Raw genomic sequence first — 15,764 nt, forward strand, 5'->3', positions numbered from 1 at the left:
CGTTAAATAATAGTTTTCATTATCTCATTCTAATTTCGGAACCGCTGCTCCGAATCCCTTCGAAAACAACAATTAATTGTTCGGCAGTATCCGAACACAGGTAGAATTGTCATTGCCTACATTGTTTCGGAGTTCTCTTACCGAAACCCATGAGATTTGTTTTTGTTTTTGGAACATGACACCAGGAATCGGACAAGAAAGGAATTTTGGAACTGAAGGGGTATTTTGGTCCTGAAGGGTAGTGACAGCATTATGTATATCAGTCAAATGACAACTTCACAGCAATAGTCAAACTGAAAACATGTTAAAACAATGATTGATATAATTAATTATAGAAAAAAATAACAAGTACCTGGCGCGAGATACTACCGTGTCTCCGGATGCACTCCACGCTTTTAACTCTGAATTTATTGATCTTGTTTATAATTATATTCTATTGCTCTGAAATTAATAATTTTGTTTGTAGTTATAAATTTTTTCTTCTTTTTAGTTCGGTTATTTAAAAAAACGTGTTTTTTTAGTTTTTTTTTAACTATTATTTATTTTCTATTTTTTAGTGTGGGTACCTATAAACGCGTGGCATGCGCAGATCGCACGCTAGCTCTGTCTCTCTGACTCTTTTTCGGAGGATCTATAAGAGAATTTATCAATCTTGACGATTCTAATCAGAATAATGATAAATTTTCATCAAATTGTTGCATTGTTATCGGTCCTTGAACAGTATGCAAAAATTCAAGTTTATCAGATATTTGGAAACCCTTGAAAATAGTGTTTAAAGATTCCGTTACATACATACATACATACATCCCGAACTAATAAAAGCGTATTAAAAAAAGCTTTCAGAGTTAAAACAATTTGAAGCCCAGAATATTATGGGTTTGGAAGAAACACTTAAACCTATAACTGATTCTCTAATTGAACTTGTTAATAATAATAATAATTTTATATTAACAAAAAATTCCTGACCAATACAGGGGGAGACAATCAAAATGGTCAATTTGAATTTGACAAAGAGAATAAAACTCAGCTTATGAAAAAAAGGAAACTAACATTTTACACTGCAGCTACAAAAAATTCAAAACCTAAATATGATGCATACAAACCATTGGATTGGAGATTAAAAAGTGATAATGATTATGACAATATTTCTGGTGGGGATGAGATAGACGAGAACGATCAATTTTATTCCCAATCAGCTATAGATAATGATTCTTCATTCTCACCACCTGATCATCACATCAATCAATATTATCAAAGCAAGCGACTGCTCACACAACTCAAACCTCCCCCCATACATCAACATTGATGGGATCTCCACCACCAGTGCTTGAAGAGAGTTCAAAAAATTTTAGTGTAAGTGAACTAGCAAGAGATCATATTTTGGATAAAACATATGGACCATACAAAAATGACTCTGGTCAATTAATAATACAATTGAGTTCGAGGATGGTCAAAACTGGCAACTCACTAGCGGATTACACTCTTTAATATTCCGTCATTTTCCAAACAATTATAATACAGATGATCTGGAGCTAAAATTATAATCTAATTTAGTATATATTTATGTTGTAATATTCAGATGAGATTATACTCATCATGACCGTTGACAAGTTTGGATGTTATATACATAAAAAGCAGAACACTAATAATTTAAAACAATATGAGAAAACTGAGACGGGACTCTACCTAGATACTGATGGAAACTTTAACATACAAAAAAGGCGTATAAAAAATGGTGTCTTCCCAAAAGAGAACGCAGACATGTTCATAAAGCTATTCATGAGTTGAGAGTATCCTTAATATCATTGATTACAAAATTTCAATTTGTTAGTCTTGCGACACTTGATACTGATACAGAGGGTAATTTGAATATTCAACGTGTAAAAACTGACAGGATTCCCAAAGAAGCTATAGATATAGCCAAAAAGGAATATGTCGACAAGTCTGTAAAGAGGCTGAGGGATTCGATTATTTCACATCAAAAAGACTTAATTGTTAGTATTCCTGATGAGAAAACTACAGATATTGAAGATCGATTAGAGAGACTTGAGTTTGTTGTCTCAAATATTATTGAAAAAATAAGATTTTTGTAATAATTTGATAGCCTTTTATCTGATAACGATTAGCCGATGTATTATTAATGAATTACGTCAGAGGGCTATTACAAAAGGAATAAATTCGTTATGGCAGGCTGACCCGGTGGAAATGGGAAAGTACTCTGACTCGACTAAAGGATATCGGTTCCTACTAACAGTAATTGACACATTCTCTCTGGGGTGAATCACTTAAATCTAAGGCTGCAAAAGATGTTGTTGAAGCAATGGAGAAAATATTTAAATCTGGGCGTGGAGTACCAAAACATCTACAAACAGATGATGGAAAAGAGTTTGTTAACGAACAATTTAAGTCTTTGATGAATCGAAACAAATAAATCATTATTCAACATTTAGTGCTTTAAAGGCTTCAATTGTTGACAGATTCAACAGAACATTAAAATAACTTATGTGGAAAGACTTTTTTTACAACGGGAGCTATAAGTGGGTTGAAATCTACAAAAAGTTAATTAACTTTTACAACAACAAAATACACAGGACTATAGAAATGGCTCCTATCGGTGTGAACGCTGAGATTGAGAAACACATCTTGGGAACGGTATACAATAATATGTTTACAGGTAGCAAACTGAAAATTGGTAACAGTATTCGAATTTCGAAATATTAGGGAATATTTGAAAATCGTACACTCCTAATTGGAATATTGAAATGTTTAGGATATACAAAGTTCAAAATACATAACCAACCACATATCTATTAGAAAATTTAAATGGAAATCCTATTAAGGGTGGATTCTATAAGGAAGAGCTGAAAAATACTAGATTTCCCAATACCTACCTAATTGAGAAGGTACTTAAAAGACAAGGAAAATGATGTCTTGTACGTTGGTTAGGTTTCCCGAAAACCGACGACAGCTGGATAAATAACTCTGAAATTTTATAATGAAATAAAGACACAAGCAAATTAATGTTTTCCTTTGAATATTTATTTTTATTTATTATTATTTTTTTCTTTTGATTCAATTTTAATCCTATCTTAATATTTTATACACTTTAGATTTAATTTAGTTTTAGTCTTAACGTATTTTTAAATAAATTATTATACTAGAAATACATAAAAAATGAAGTTTTTTATTTAAATACAATTTTCGGATCTCTCATTTTTCCATTGAAATATAATGCCAAATTAAATTTTCTTCGAATTTGTCGAGCGCACTTTCAGTACCATTTTATTTTCTTTTGAGAGTTACTCTCTCACCCTCATTATTTGGGATGTTTTTCAGAGCAGACATTCGGCTAAGCCAAACCCTTTAATCTGCTTCTTGAGCTGTCATACAGCCCTCAATTTCCCCACGAACTTATTTATAATGTCCTATTGCTAGAGTGGAAATTCCATCATCACCTATTATTCTTTTGTCATCCTAATTATCTAAAGTAATTTTTGTAATTTTTAATGTACTAATTTCATGCTCTCTCGACCTAAACATGTACATGCTATCACTTTCTTGTTGTTCTGTAAACAAACAATTTGTATAATTATTAAAAGTAATCTTCTCCAAACAAAAACGCACTCCCTTATTTTTCTGTGTAGGGATATATTTTCGAGCGAAGACCCACAAACTCTGTCATTGACCTACTCTGCAGTTCATCTTTGAAGAACCCTAAGCGTTTCTTATTAAACTGCTGGAAATTATATAGCCTAGCCAATTGATCTGGATATTCAGATGTATCAAATTTTAAAGCAACATCTTTACGAATGTCACTATATAAATCCTCTGTTTTCATAGAGTAGATAAATGAATCTGTATCCATATAGTTTAGTTTAAGTGAATTTTAAAATTTGGTTTTCATATATGTATGAAAAGTGAAAATCATACATCTTCCATTTGGATAACTGTTGGCTTATCACAAACGTTATGAAATCTATTCATTTGAATTTCATACATGTTTTCACTAAACTTTGTTGCACTATGAAAATTGGACCTGGCTAATCTACGACGCCCACCTTGAGAACCCACAGGTGGGGCTTCCCATTCTGTTATGTCCTTGCGCTTTAACTAATTTCCATAGTCTTTCCGTAGACGCTGTTATTCAAAGCTTTAAAAAGTCTTTCTTGAAAATATTTTAGCCCTATATATTTCTTTAGCCAAGGTTTTCGCTTGAACTCAGGAAACTTTGTACCTTTTTGAGCTCTAAGCCATTATTTATACACTGCTTTAAAGTTTTATAGTGTAAGATCGGTTATTAATTTTGGAGTCTTTGAAGGGAGTCTGTTTGCGGGACAGAAAGGCAGGTCATTGTGTTCGTCGTGAAGCGAGTATGGATATTTCAAGTCTACCTCTAAAATATATTCATACTCGCTTTCCTCACAAATAGAATTAATATCAAACATTTCTATTTCTGGTTGATTCAACCATTTAAAATTTCCATAAGGGAGTGCATCTGACATTGCCCATCCATATAAATTATTAGCATCCATATACATTAAATATTTTGACTCCTTACTCGGGTCAAAATCTTCAAGATATTTGTGGTTAGCTTTGGTATATCTATGACTACTTTGAACAACTCCGCCTCGAATTCCAGATTGAATATATGTTATCATATCAATATCGAGGGATATTCCTGTAGTTTTCAACATCGCATCCCATGACAAGCCCGGAATTGTATAATAATGGGCAGGATCGAGTTGGTAGATATTTGAACAAATAGCCCTAAAGTTCTGGAAAACGTCTGTGAGCAATAAAACATCTGTCTTTAAGTAGAGTTCCAAATAATCTCTAAGTGTTTGACAGTTGAGTTGACTCCAAACCTGAAAGGCATGAAGATAATCAGCTTCAGAGCATTCTGAGTCTGTTAATGTACTATAAAACTTTTCCCGAGGTGGGAGAGAGGTTTCTAATAATTTTTGATCAGAATCCAAGTATTCATATGGGAATATACCTTTCCTACGAAGTAGAGAGAAATCTTTTATGTCTGGAAATTGATTTCGAAGATCTTTGAAATCCCCTTTATTTAAATTTCCTAAAAGTGTGTCTAGGCTAGAAAGCATGAAGCGAATGGTACCTAAAAATCGAATTTACATCTTATTTTTCCTAATGGAATATATTTTGATATGGAAATAAATAATTCCTTATTCAAAGAAATTATTTTAATTTCTTTATCAGTGTGAATCGTATTTGGATAGGTTGTGGAAGAAAACAGGTATAAAATCTCCTGTCTTATATTTAAGGTTGCACTCACTATGTGCTGCGCCTTGAAATTGCCCAGTAAAATGACAGTGATCCCTGATTCTATCGCTACCTAAAATTCCCTTACATATGTGACAATTGAGGGCCTCGTCAAAATCATATGAATCCTGTGGACTCATTTGGAGTGGTACTACATAATTCATGTAGTTTTGGTATATAGCCTACAAATCGAATGTTAAACTATCTACAAAAGTGCGCCCGACATTTAATCCGGTCTTATATACAAATTTTTCTAAAGAGGGGTCGAATGAACATTTTATATATTTAGTAAGCAAAGGCTATCGGGACATGCTTATTTACTAATTGGGTTTTTTCACTTACATCTATTGTTGTGGGCTCAAGTATGCATTCGAAGTCTGCATACACAGCGAAGGGCACCTCCAGCTGGCGATGGAAATTCTTGAATTTGACCTAATTTTCCCCTTCCTTCGGTTGTTGACTCACAACGTTGCTGCATCTTTCGGAGTGCCGGTGAGCCCTTTCCTTACTCGTTGAAAAGGATAGGCACTTGTTGCAGAACCATCGCCTATTTCCTTTTTTTTCCTAACTGTGAAGGAAAGGAAGGAGGCTGGAATTTAACAATTAAAAATTGAATTATTCAATTATCATCATACCATATATTTATATATATTTTTTGTATTTTTTTTTTTTATTTATTTTATTTAATTTTTTATTTATTTATTTATTTATTTTTTTTTTTTGAGTGTGCTTACCCGGAAATATTCTTGATTCACACATAATGTCCGTGAATATCGGTGCTTGGTCCATCCAGATATAGCAAATTAACATGATGCTGCTTCTCAGTTCTATTTGTAAATAGGGGTCCAAAAATAGTGTCCTTATCTTCGCCATACCCAAATACATTAAGACTTATGTGAAGGTTTTGTTTGACGAATACATTTATTTTGTCTGTTTTCAACATCATACACACTACACCGCTCTCCCATTTCCTTTGGGTTCAATGCGGATACGATGGCCCACTTAAAACAAAAAACATCCTTGTTCTGTACATTGATGCATGCTCTACGGGCTTTAAGGCGTGCAGGTAGATCGAAATATTCCGATCCTTTGAGAGGAACACATTGCAGCAGGTTCAACTCCACCCTAAGTATGCGTGTTAGGGTCCATCCACTGTCCTTCTCTTGGAACTATACTATCGTATGGGAATCGGATAAATACTATCCGTATGGGAATCGGATAAATCAAATAAGTTGGATGATATCGTAACCAAACTCATATTACTTTGGAACGATTTAATTTCTATTTGCGTTTCATGTTCTTTAACTAACATGTATTCCGCAAACAGCTCAAATTTTATTTTTGACGCTGTATGGAAACTGAAAACTCTTTCAATATGAGGGAGCAGCGCCTGGCCCGTTTCATTCAAAAATTCACCAGGAATCCTTAGAGCTGTTCCCTCATTCGTAAACATATATTGAAGGATACGTCCCTTGTTCCATCAATAATTTGTTTTACTTGTCCATCTAGGGGTCGGGTAGCAAAATATTTGTGCTGTTCTGTGCGAACATGGTAATGCCATTTCACATTAATGGGAATGTTCTGCTGACAGGAGTTACAGAAAATTCCTTGCATGTTGTTGTAGTTGTTGTTGTTGGCATACATTTTGGTGGTGATGGTGTTGATGATGATGATGAAGATGAAGATGATGATGATGATAATGATGATTTTGTTTTTGTTGATTGTTGTTTGTTTTTTGATTTTTATTTAATTTAATTTTATTTATTTTTTTTTTCTGTTCTGTGCTTTTACACTTTTGGACTTTTGCACTTCTGTACTTTTGTAGTTTTCAAGTTTATGAATTTTGTATAAACTTTTACAAATTGAATCAATTTTTCTACTCTGGATAGTTCAAACCGCCAACTAGAAGTGATTCTTAGTACTCAACTAGTCTATACGCAGACCCACGAAAATCAGAAAATGTATAGCAAACACTTGAAATTTTCTTACCTTTCCATCCTTTTTAATACGAGCCCCGTCTTCGCTGTGAAACCGTTACAAGTCTATCCTTTTCACTCTCCATCCCTATTTAGATAAGCTTATTGTATATGTCATCACACGCATTCGATGAACTCCATATGGAATGATTGTGGGAAAATCCGCTTCCTCTCATCCTTTTTCAAGGGGGCGATTGCGGGTTACTGTCTTTTTATTGGAAACAAATAACCTTTTCTAGTATCTCTCAAGGTAAATCACATCCGTCCCTTTTCAGGTGAGCATCGCAGGTGAACGTCCTTCAATCCGAGCGTGGAATTTTCGTTCCAAATCACGTACCCTTCCTTAAGACCCCGTCCCTTTTTAAAGGGAGGATTGTGGGTGACAGTCCACGCGCGCTCCGCGATCGAGCAGAGCGTGGATTTTTCCGTTAGAAGCACCCTTCTTCAATTCCACCCCCGTCCCTTTTTTCAAGTGAGGGTTCATGGGAACGTACACGTGCGCTCCAGGATCGCTCGGGATCGCTCCCTTCCTATCGCACTTGTATCCACATCCCTGTCGGGGCACTCGAACACTTGTTCCCGAAAATCGGTTATTCTTACTGCTAACCAGAATGTAAGATAATTAACAATAAACATATACCCGATATTGAGAAAATACTGCCAGGCACTGCTGAAGGATTTTAAATGGACCAGTTTCTCTAGATGGGAAGCAGCTTAAACTACATGGCTCTTTTATTATACAATACCGAAACTCAACGGTTAATATTGTCGAAGTAACGTACAAGTCAAAAGAAATCAACATAGCCGCACCAGAACCTCCAGTTTTCCAACTCATGGGAAAAAAAAATGAAACTTGGAGAAGTTCTCTCACTTCGAATCGTCAAAGAACTAAACATCATCAACACAAAAGTGATCGGGGAACTAAGAAGAAAAGCAACAATGTCAGCTCCTGTTATCTATAGATCTATCGTCATCCTCCTAGTTTTAATAATAGGCTTGGCTACAGACCTCTTACGAAAACGTAAACAGACGGAAAAAACAAACGACCCGAAACCAACGAATGCAGCCTATATATATACCTTCAGTAAAGTTATTTCTTGATCCAACTCAATTCAATACAGATTATTTTTTTTTTATTAAAAAATTTATTAATAATAAAATAAAAATAAATAAAATAAAAATAAAATAATTTATAAATAATCTTTTACTTATGTATTTAAAATGTAATATACATTAGTATATTTATACGCAGAGTAGGCGCAATAAATAATTCGTCACAATATAGAGTTTAAAAGAGCGTAAATTTTTCCTTCACTATATTTCAATTTTAAACCGTGATGTATAAATACAAATATAATAAAAAAAAGGTACATATTTTAAACTATTTTTCAGTATCGGTACAAATATAGCACTAGCGTTTTGGAGACATACATTCAAGGAAACAAAGTTCCATTTAGCTTTGTAATTATGTTGATTGTTCAATTTATAACTATTGTTATTGAGCGTGCCATCTATCTTCGAAAAGCTTTGATATATAAAATTATATTTCATTACATTACTGTTGTTGGAATTCATATTTGGATGTTCTTTTTGGTTCCTTATATGACGGCGCATAGTTTTGGGGAAACAGCACCTGTTTTGTTTTATTTAATAAAATGTCTTCATATGCTTTTATCTGCATACCAAATTCGATGTGGTTACCCAAAACGTATATTGGGAAATGTTTTTACCAAAGGATACTCGTTAGTTAATTATATAGCATTTAAAGTGTAAGTAAGTTTTTCCTTTATTGGTTGTAATACTAATATATACTACTTAGGTATATGGAGATACCATTTCTGTATATTTTTCGAACAATGTTAGATTGGGTATGCATTGACACAACTCTTACAATTATGGAATGGATTAAAATGGAGGACATTTTTCAATCGGTTTTTATTGTTCGTTGCTATAGACAGATGGATACTGATTTTCCTGTCTTACGTGCTGAACCTAAGGCTTTATATGTGAAAATCTTAACTGGTGGAACTATTATATTGATTCTCGTAACCCTAGTATGGAGCCCATTATTTCTTTTTGCTCTAGTTGGAACTGTGGGTAAACATAATACTCCTACAAAGGCTGATATAACAGTAAAAATTAGCAACTATGAACCAATATACGTGTCTCAAACCTATTCTGGTATTTATAATTTTTCCGATGCAGATTATGAAGGCTTAAAATATCGCTTCCGTAATAATTATGCGTCAGATCATATAACATTGTATGATGCAATGGATATTACTGCAATTAAGTTTGATGCAAACTCAAGAACTTTGTGGAACATGTCACCTCCGGATAAAAAACGTTTATTAGATGATTTAAAAATGGGTTAGTAGAATATTTTATCACTTTTCATTCGCCTATTGATTTAAAAAATATATAGGAAAAGATTTGGAAATACGCTTAAAAATTGAATTAAAATGTTACTTAACACCAGAAACTGTTGTTTATGAAACTATTTACGTCTTAAAAAAAAACAAATTAAAAACAAGAGAAATGCTATTAAAAATAATGAATTCTGAAAATATCAATGAGAAAGTTATAGTACCGGATATATTACCAAAATTTGTAACAGTGCAAAAAGAGAAAGTGAACGGTAAATTTATTAAGGACTACGATGGTATGTATTGACATATACTTAGGTAATATTTTAAAACATTTTTTGAATATTCGACCAAGTAATGATTGCCAGAAGTGGAGTCACCTCCGACCGTATAAAGTATATATATTCTTGATCAGCATCAACAGCCGATTCGATCTAGCCATGTTCGTCTGTCCGTCTGCCGTTTCTACGCTAACTAATCTCTCAGTTTTGAAGCTATCTGAACAAAAAAAAACTTTGTAGTTCATCTTCTTCATGAGTGCATTTACATATGTGACGGAATTGGCCGAATTGGACGACTATATCATATAGCTGACATAGAAACAATCGGAAAATTTTAGGAAAACCAATTATAACTTTATATTATTCTACAAATTTGTGTTAAATTTTATAAGAATCGGACTGCTACATCAAATAGCTAGCATATGAACGATCGATAATTAAAAATTACAACTTTTAAGGTTTTCAACAGGTTTTTTATCTAATTTAATTTATTGCCATTTCATATTATTCTTCCATTTTGTGTAAAATTCTATGAAAATCGGACGACAATATCATATATCTCCCATAGAACGATCGAGAAATTAATACAATTAAAAATTATATCTTTTTTAGTTTTCAATTGAATTTCATCAAATGTAAGTTATAGCAATTTCATATTATTATAACATTTTTTGTAAAATTTTATGAAAATCGGCCAAATGTATCATAAAGGTGCCATACAAACAATCGTTAGATGTAGAGGAAAAATGCATATCTGTAAATATAAAACTGTAAATTATTCTTTAAATAATCATTCCTTAAATCATCATTCTTTAAATCATCATTCCTTAAATATTTATTCTTTAAATCATCATTCTTTAAATCATCTATATCTATACTTCTATACTATTATATAAAGAGGAAAGGTGAGTTTGTTTGTTTGTTTGTATGAATTGAATAGGCTCCGAAAGTACTTGGCAGATTTGAAAAATTCTTTCACTATTGGAAAGCTACATCATTCCTGAGTGACATAGGCTTTATTTCATTAAAAAAAAAATAGGCTTCCTTACTAAAAGTACGATAACGTAATCCAAGGTGTTAAAAAAATATCAAAAAACTACCTCACATCTACCGCCCTCTACAGGCAGCCAAAGCATTTCCTGTCAAACATTCAAAACATATTGAAATAAGGAATTGGAGATAAAAATTTTATTTTTTTGTTCAGGTTCAGTAACTAAGTAAGTAACGAGGAATCATCAGAAAGACGAGCAGATAGGCTTGAGAGAAAACGATTGAGAGTTAGGCAGTCGCGTTCTGCAGCAATCGATTTGATTCACTCTCAAAATAATGAACGCGACAGGGCAAGAGTAGCTGAAGCGCGCTTACAGCTTGCAGAAGATCAAAACCTGCAATACAATCGTCTTGCATTCAGATATAATCCAACTATTGATTACAGCTCGAATCGAATGTCGTTATTGGCCGGATGCATCAGGTCTGCATATACTGTCAGGCCTCTTCGATTGAATCAGACGAAACTTCGGTCCGAGGAATATATCCATTTGCGGGATGCTGTGATGAATGCTGCAACTCTCTTGAAGGATGGCAAAACTGCTCATTCTACTTTTAAACTTCCACTATCCGTCAATCGTGAACAACAATCTACATGTTCCATCCGCAAAAATGGACCTATTGGTAAATTACTACAAGACGCCTCATTGATTATGTGGGACGAATGCACGATGAGCCATAGAGCACATATAGAGGCCGTGAACAGAACCTTACAGGATCTAAGGAACTCCTCTGCAGTAATGGGCGGGATTACTTTTGTATTTGCTGGAGATTTTCAACAGACTCTCCCCGTTATTAACAGAGGCACGCGAGCAGATATCATCAGGGCATGCTTGAAATCGTCTCCCATATGGACTACGATTGAAACATTAAAATTAAGGACAAGTATGAGAGCTCATCTTCATGGAATCACTGATAGCGATTTCCCACAGCAACTGCTAAAACTTGGGGAAGGAATTTTTCCAACTCCAAATTTAAGCGGTCATTGTGACATTCTTCTGGATGAGTCTCTAGGCCAAATACTCCATAATTTGGAAAATTTAATAGATTCTGTATACCCTGATATCGAGAATTTGCACGAAAGAGACTTCCATTGGCTGTGTTCTCGGGCTATAGTATCACCTAAGAATGATACTGTCAATGAAATAAATAATCTGATTGTTCAAAAAGTCCCCGGCCAAACAAAAACATACAAATCGATCGACACTGTAACGAATATTGAAGATGCAGTCCATTATCCACAGGAATTTTTAAATTTGTTGAACCCTTCTGGACTGCCACCCCATGAATTGACGTAAAAAATCGGAATCCCAATCATGCTTTTAAGAAATTTAAACCCTCCGAACATGTGTAATGGGACGAGGCTGCTTATTAAGGAGTTAAAGGACAATTTAATAGTAGCAAATATTATCACTGGCCCAGCAAGTGGTCAACTAGCTCATATACCGAGGATACCGATTATCCCAACTGATCTGCCAATCCCATTTAAACGGCTTCAATTTCCGGTAAAAACATATTTCGCCTTAACAATTAAGAAGTCCCAAGGCCAAACCTTCGAATTAGTAGGGATCGATCTGCGAAATAAATGTTTAACTCATGGTCAACTGTATGTTGGTCTATCGCGAGTCGGAGCCCCTGAAAATCAATTTATTTTGCTGCCACAAAATAAAACAACATCAAATATTGTTTACAGAGAAGCACTAACAAAATAAATGTATTTTCTTTTAGGGTTATGACCTCAATAATTGAAAAAAATAAATAAATAAATAAAGGATGAATATGTGTAATATTATTATTATTATTATGAATGTGTTAAAATTGACAAATCTAAATGTAATGTTTAATGCCCGTGCGAAGCCGAGACGGGCCGCTAGTCTCGAATAAAGCCCCGTTGATTTTCATACTATTCATACGTCATACCAAAATATAACTTAATTTTCAGTCCAATCCTAAAAGAAAACTATCTTCTTATAGCTCTTGTCAGTTTATTCGCCAGGTCCAGATGAAATTCTTAGCTGTGTGCTCAGGTATTGTGACGACGCCCTGTGATATCCCCTTCTGAAATTGTTTACCTTATCCTTAGAAACCTCCCACTTTCCCATTACTTGGATGGAATCGATTATTATTCCTCTCCATAAAAAGGTAGCAAATTGGATGCCAGCAATTATAGAGGAATCTCTAAGTTGTCGGCTATCCCAAAACTTTACAAAAACTATTAAACACCTCATTTTCAGCACTTTTGAAAATCAGTTATCCGTGTCAACATGGATTTATTAAGAGAAGACCGCTTCCTATATTATTTTTAGTTTCCATAATAACTTTCAGACAGATGTAATCTATACTGATTTAAGTAAAGCATCTGACTCTGTTAACCATTCTCTCCTTGTAAGAAAACTCGATTAAATGCGTTTTCAAGTGAACTTCTTAATTGGATCTCAAGTTATCTGAATGACAGGACCCAAAAGGTCCACTTTAGAAATAATATATCTAATGTTCTAAGGGTTACATCTGGCGTCCCGCATTTACATTATTTATTAATGACCTGCCCAAAGACTTGACTAACCCCAGAGTTCTAATGTACGCTGATGGCGTCAAGCTTTGCGTGCAATGTAAGGACGTCGCCTGCCAGTCGGATTTACAAGCAGATCTTCATAATTTTCAAACATGGTGCCGTGTAAACTTATTAAACTTTAAGGGCTCGAAACTTAGACGCTGAACTGCTGCTCTTTGGAAAGAATTATTTCAATTGATTTTTGCGTCCGCTTGGACCCTAAACCTGATTTTATCGATCATATTTCGTTTTTGGTGAATAGATCCAGGGATGGGCTTGGATTAATTTAACGATGGTCGAAAGAATTCAATGAACCCTATATTACTAAATTCTTATATACTTCTATAATTCCTCCTATCTAAGTGCGGCGTCCATAGTAAACGCATCGAGTCTGTTCAAAAGAACTTTTTACTTTTCACTCTACGCGGTTTAAATGTGGATGCAAGTCAAAGAATACCTTCCTATTCAAATAGACTGTTCCAAATAAACATACCGTCCTTAGCCAATCGCAGAACGATAATAACCTTATAAATGCTGATGTGGAAAGGCTCTTTGAACTGTATTTACCTTTTAGATTCTAATGTGCAAATTATAATGATTTGTACACACTAGTCTGAAACGTAGATAATGTTCCCAAATTAAAAACTTTAACGCTAACACAACTAGTAAACATGCAAACAAACAACCTGGAAGCACGCCGGTAGTCAATTTCCTCGTAATCTGTCCTATATTTTCCATCGCGCTTTCTCACACCTAACCCAAACGTGTCATTCGGGTCACTTGAGTGTACTGACTGTAATGCATCAAAGTCTAAATATCGAGTGCTCACAGTACTTTATAGATTGATGCATTTATAAATATAAAACCAATATAAGTATAAATACAGAGTCTCAGTCGTTCGAACAGAATCCGATCTTGTCAGTATGCCGTGGTCGGCTAGTATAAAGTACAAGTGCCAGTATAATTGGTGCAAGCGGTCCCCACCTGTATTTGGACTCAAGTATGTGCATATACCCTCGCGCTCCAAACTACGCAACATAGTTTTCTCCAGCTCTGCAGTTGGCTGTTGGCAGCGAGCCTACGAGATTAATCCATTCTAAGCTCCTAAGAATAAGGATCAGATCAGAGACTAGAACCTTCAGTTTCTGAATATAATATTCCAATTTTAATTGTTCAAAAAAAGTCACTGAATTTTTTAATAATTCTTTAAATCATATTTCTTTAAATCATATTTCTTTAAATCAGCATTCCTTAAATTATGATTCCTAAAATCATCATTCTTTAAATCATCATTCTATAAATCATCATTCTTCAAATTTTCATTCTTTAAATCTTCATTCTTTAAATCATCATTTTATAAATCATCATTCCTTAAGGTATCATTACTTAAATCATCATTCTTTAAATGATCATTCTTTAAATCATTATTTCTTAAATCATCATTACTTAAATCATAATTCATTAAATGATCATTCTTTAAATCACCATTTTTCAAATAATTCTTTCATAACATCATCATTTTTTTAAACATCATTCGTTAAATGATCATTCTTTAAATCACCATTTTTCAAATAATCATCATTCCCTAAATCATCATTCTTTTAATCATTATTCTTTAAATCATCATTTTTCAAATAATCATTTATTACATCATCATTACTTAAATCATAATTCATTAAATGATCAATCTTTAAATCACCATTTTTCAAATAATCATTCATTAAACCATCATTTTTTAAATAATCATTCTTAAATAAATCATCATTCCTTAAATCATCGTTCCTTAAATTATCATTCCTTAAGCCATCATTCTTTAAATCATTATTCCTTGAATCATCATTCCTTAGATCATCATTTTAAATCATCATTCTGTAAATGATTATTCTTCAAGTCATCATTTTTTAAATAATCATTCTTAAAATCATCATTCCTTAAGTCATTATTCTTTAAATTCATTAAATCATCATTCTTCAAGTCACCATTCTTTATCATCATTCTTAAAACCATCATTCATTCTCCAAGTCACCATTCCTTATCATCATTCTTATAACCATCATTCTTCAAATCATCATATTTCAAATCATCATTTTTTAGATCATCGTTCTTTAAATCATCATACTTTAAATCATCATTCCTTAAGCCATCATTCTTTAAATCATTATTCCTTGAATCATCATTCCCTAGATCATCATTTTAAATCATCATTCTGTAAATGATTATTCTTCAAGTCATCATTTTTTAAATAATCATTCTTAAAATC

General features: G+C 33.4%; 1 protein-coding gene across 2 annotated transcripts in view; it reads left to right on the forward strand.

Annotated features, from left to right (window-relative positions):
• Positions 1-15,764, forward strand: part of LOC110180486 (piezo-type mechanosensitive ion channel component-like) — a 323,286-nt gene that overhangs the window by 193,164 nt on the left and 114,358 nt on the right. The window contains exons 4-6 of one of the 2 annotated variants that reach the window (XM_086825998.1): positions 8,652-9,028; positions 9,079-9,629; positions 9,685-9,921. The exons of the other annotated variant lie outside the window; for it this stretch is intronic. Coding sequence (XP_086682124.1) covers positions 8,652-9,028; positions 9,079-9,629; positions 9,685-9,921 — 1,165 coding nt within the window. The remainder of the gene's footprint in view (positions 1-8,651; positions 9,029-9,078; positions 9,630-9,684; positions 9,922-15,764) is intronic. 2 annotated transcript variants of the gene reach the window in all.

The sequence above is a fragment of the Drosophila serrata genome, unplaced genomic scaffold (genome assembly GCF_035046125.1).
Source record: "Drosophila serrata isolate PLE 108 unplaced genomic scaffold, ASM3504612v1 contig_123, whole genome shotgun sequence".
Lineage (NCBI taxonomy): Eukaryota > Metazoa > Arthropoda > Insecta > Diptera > Drosophilidae > Drosophila > Drosophila serrata.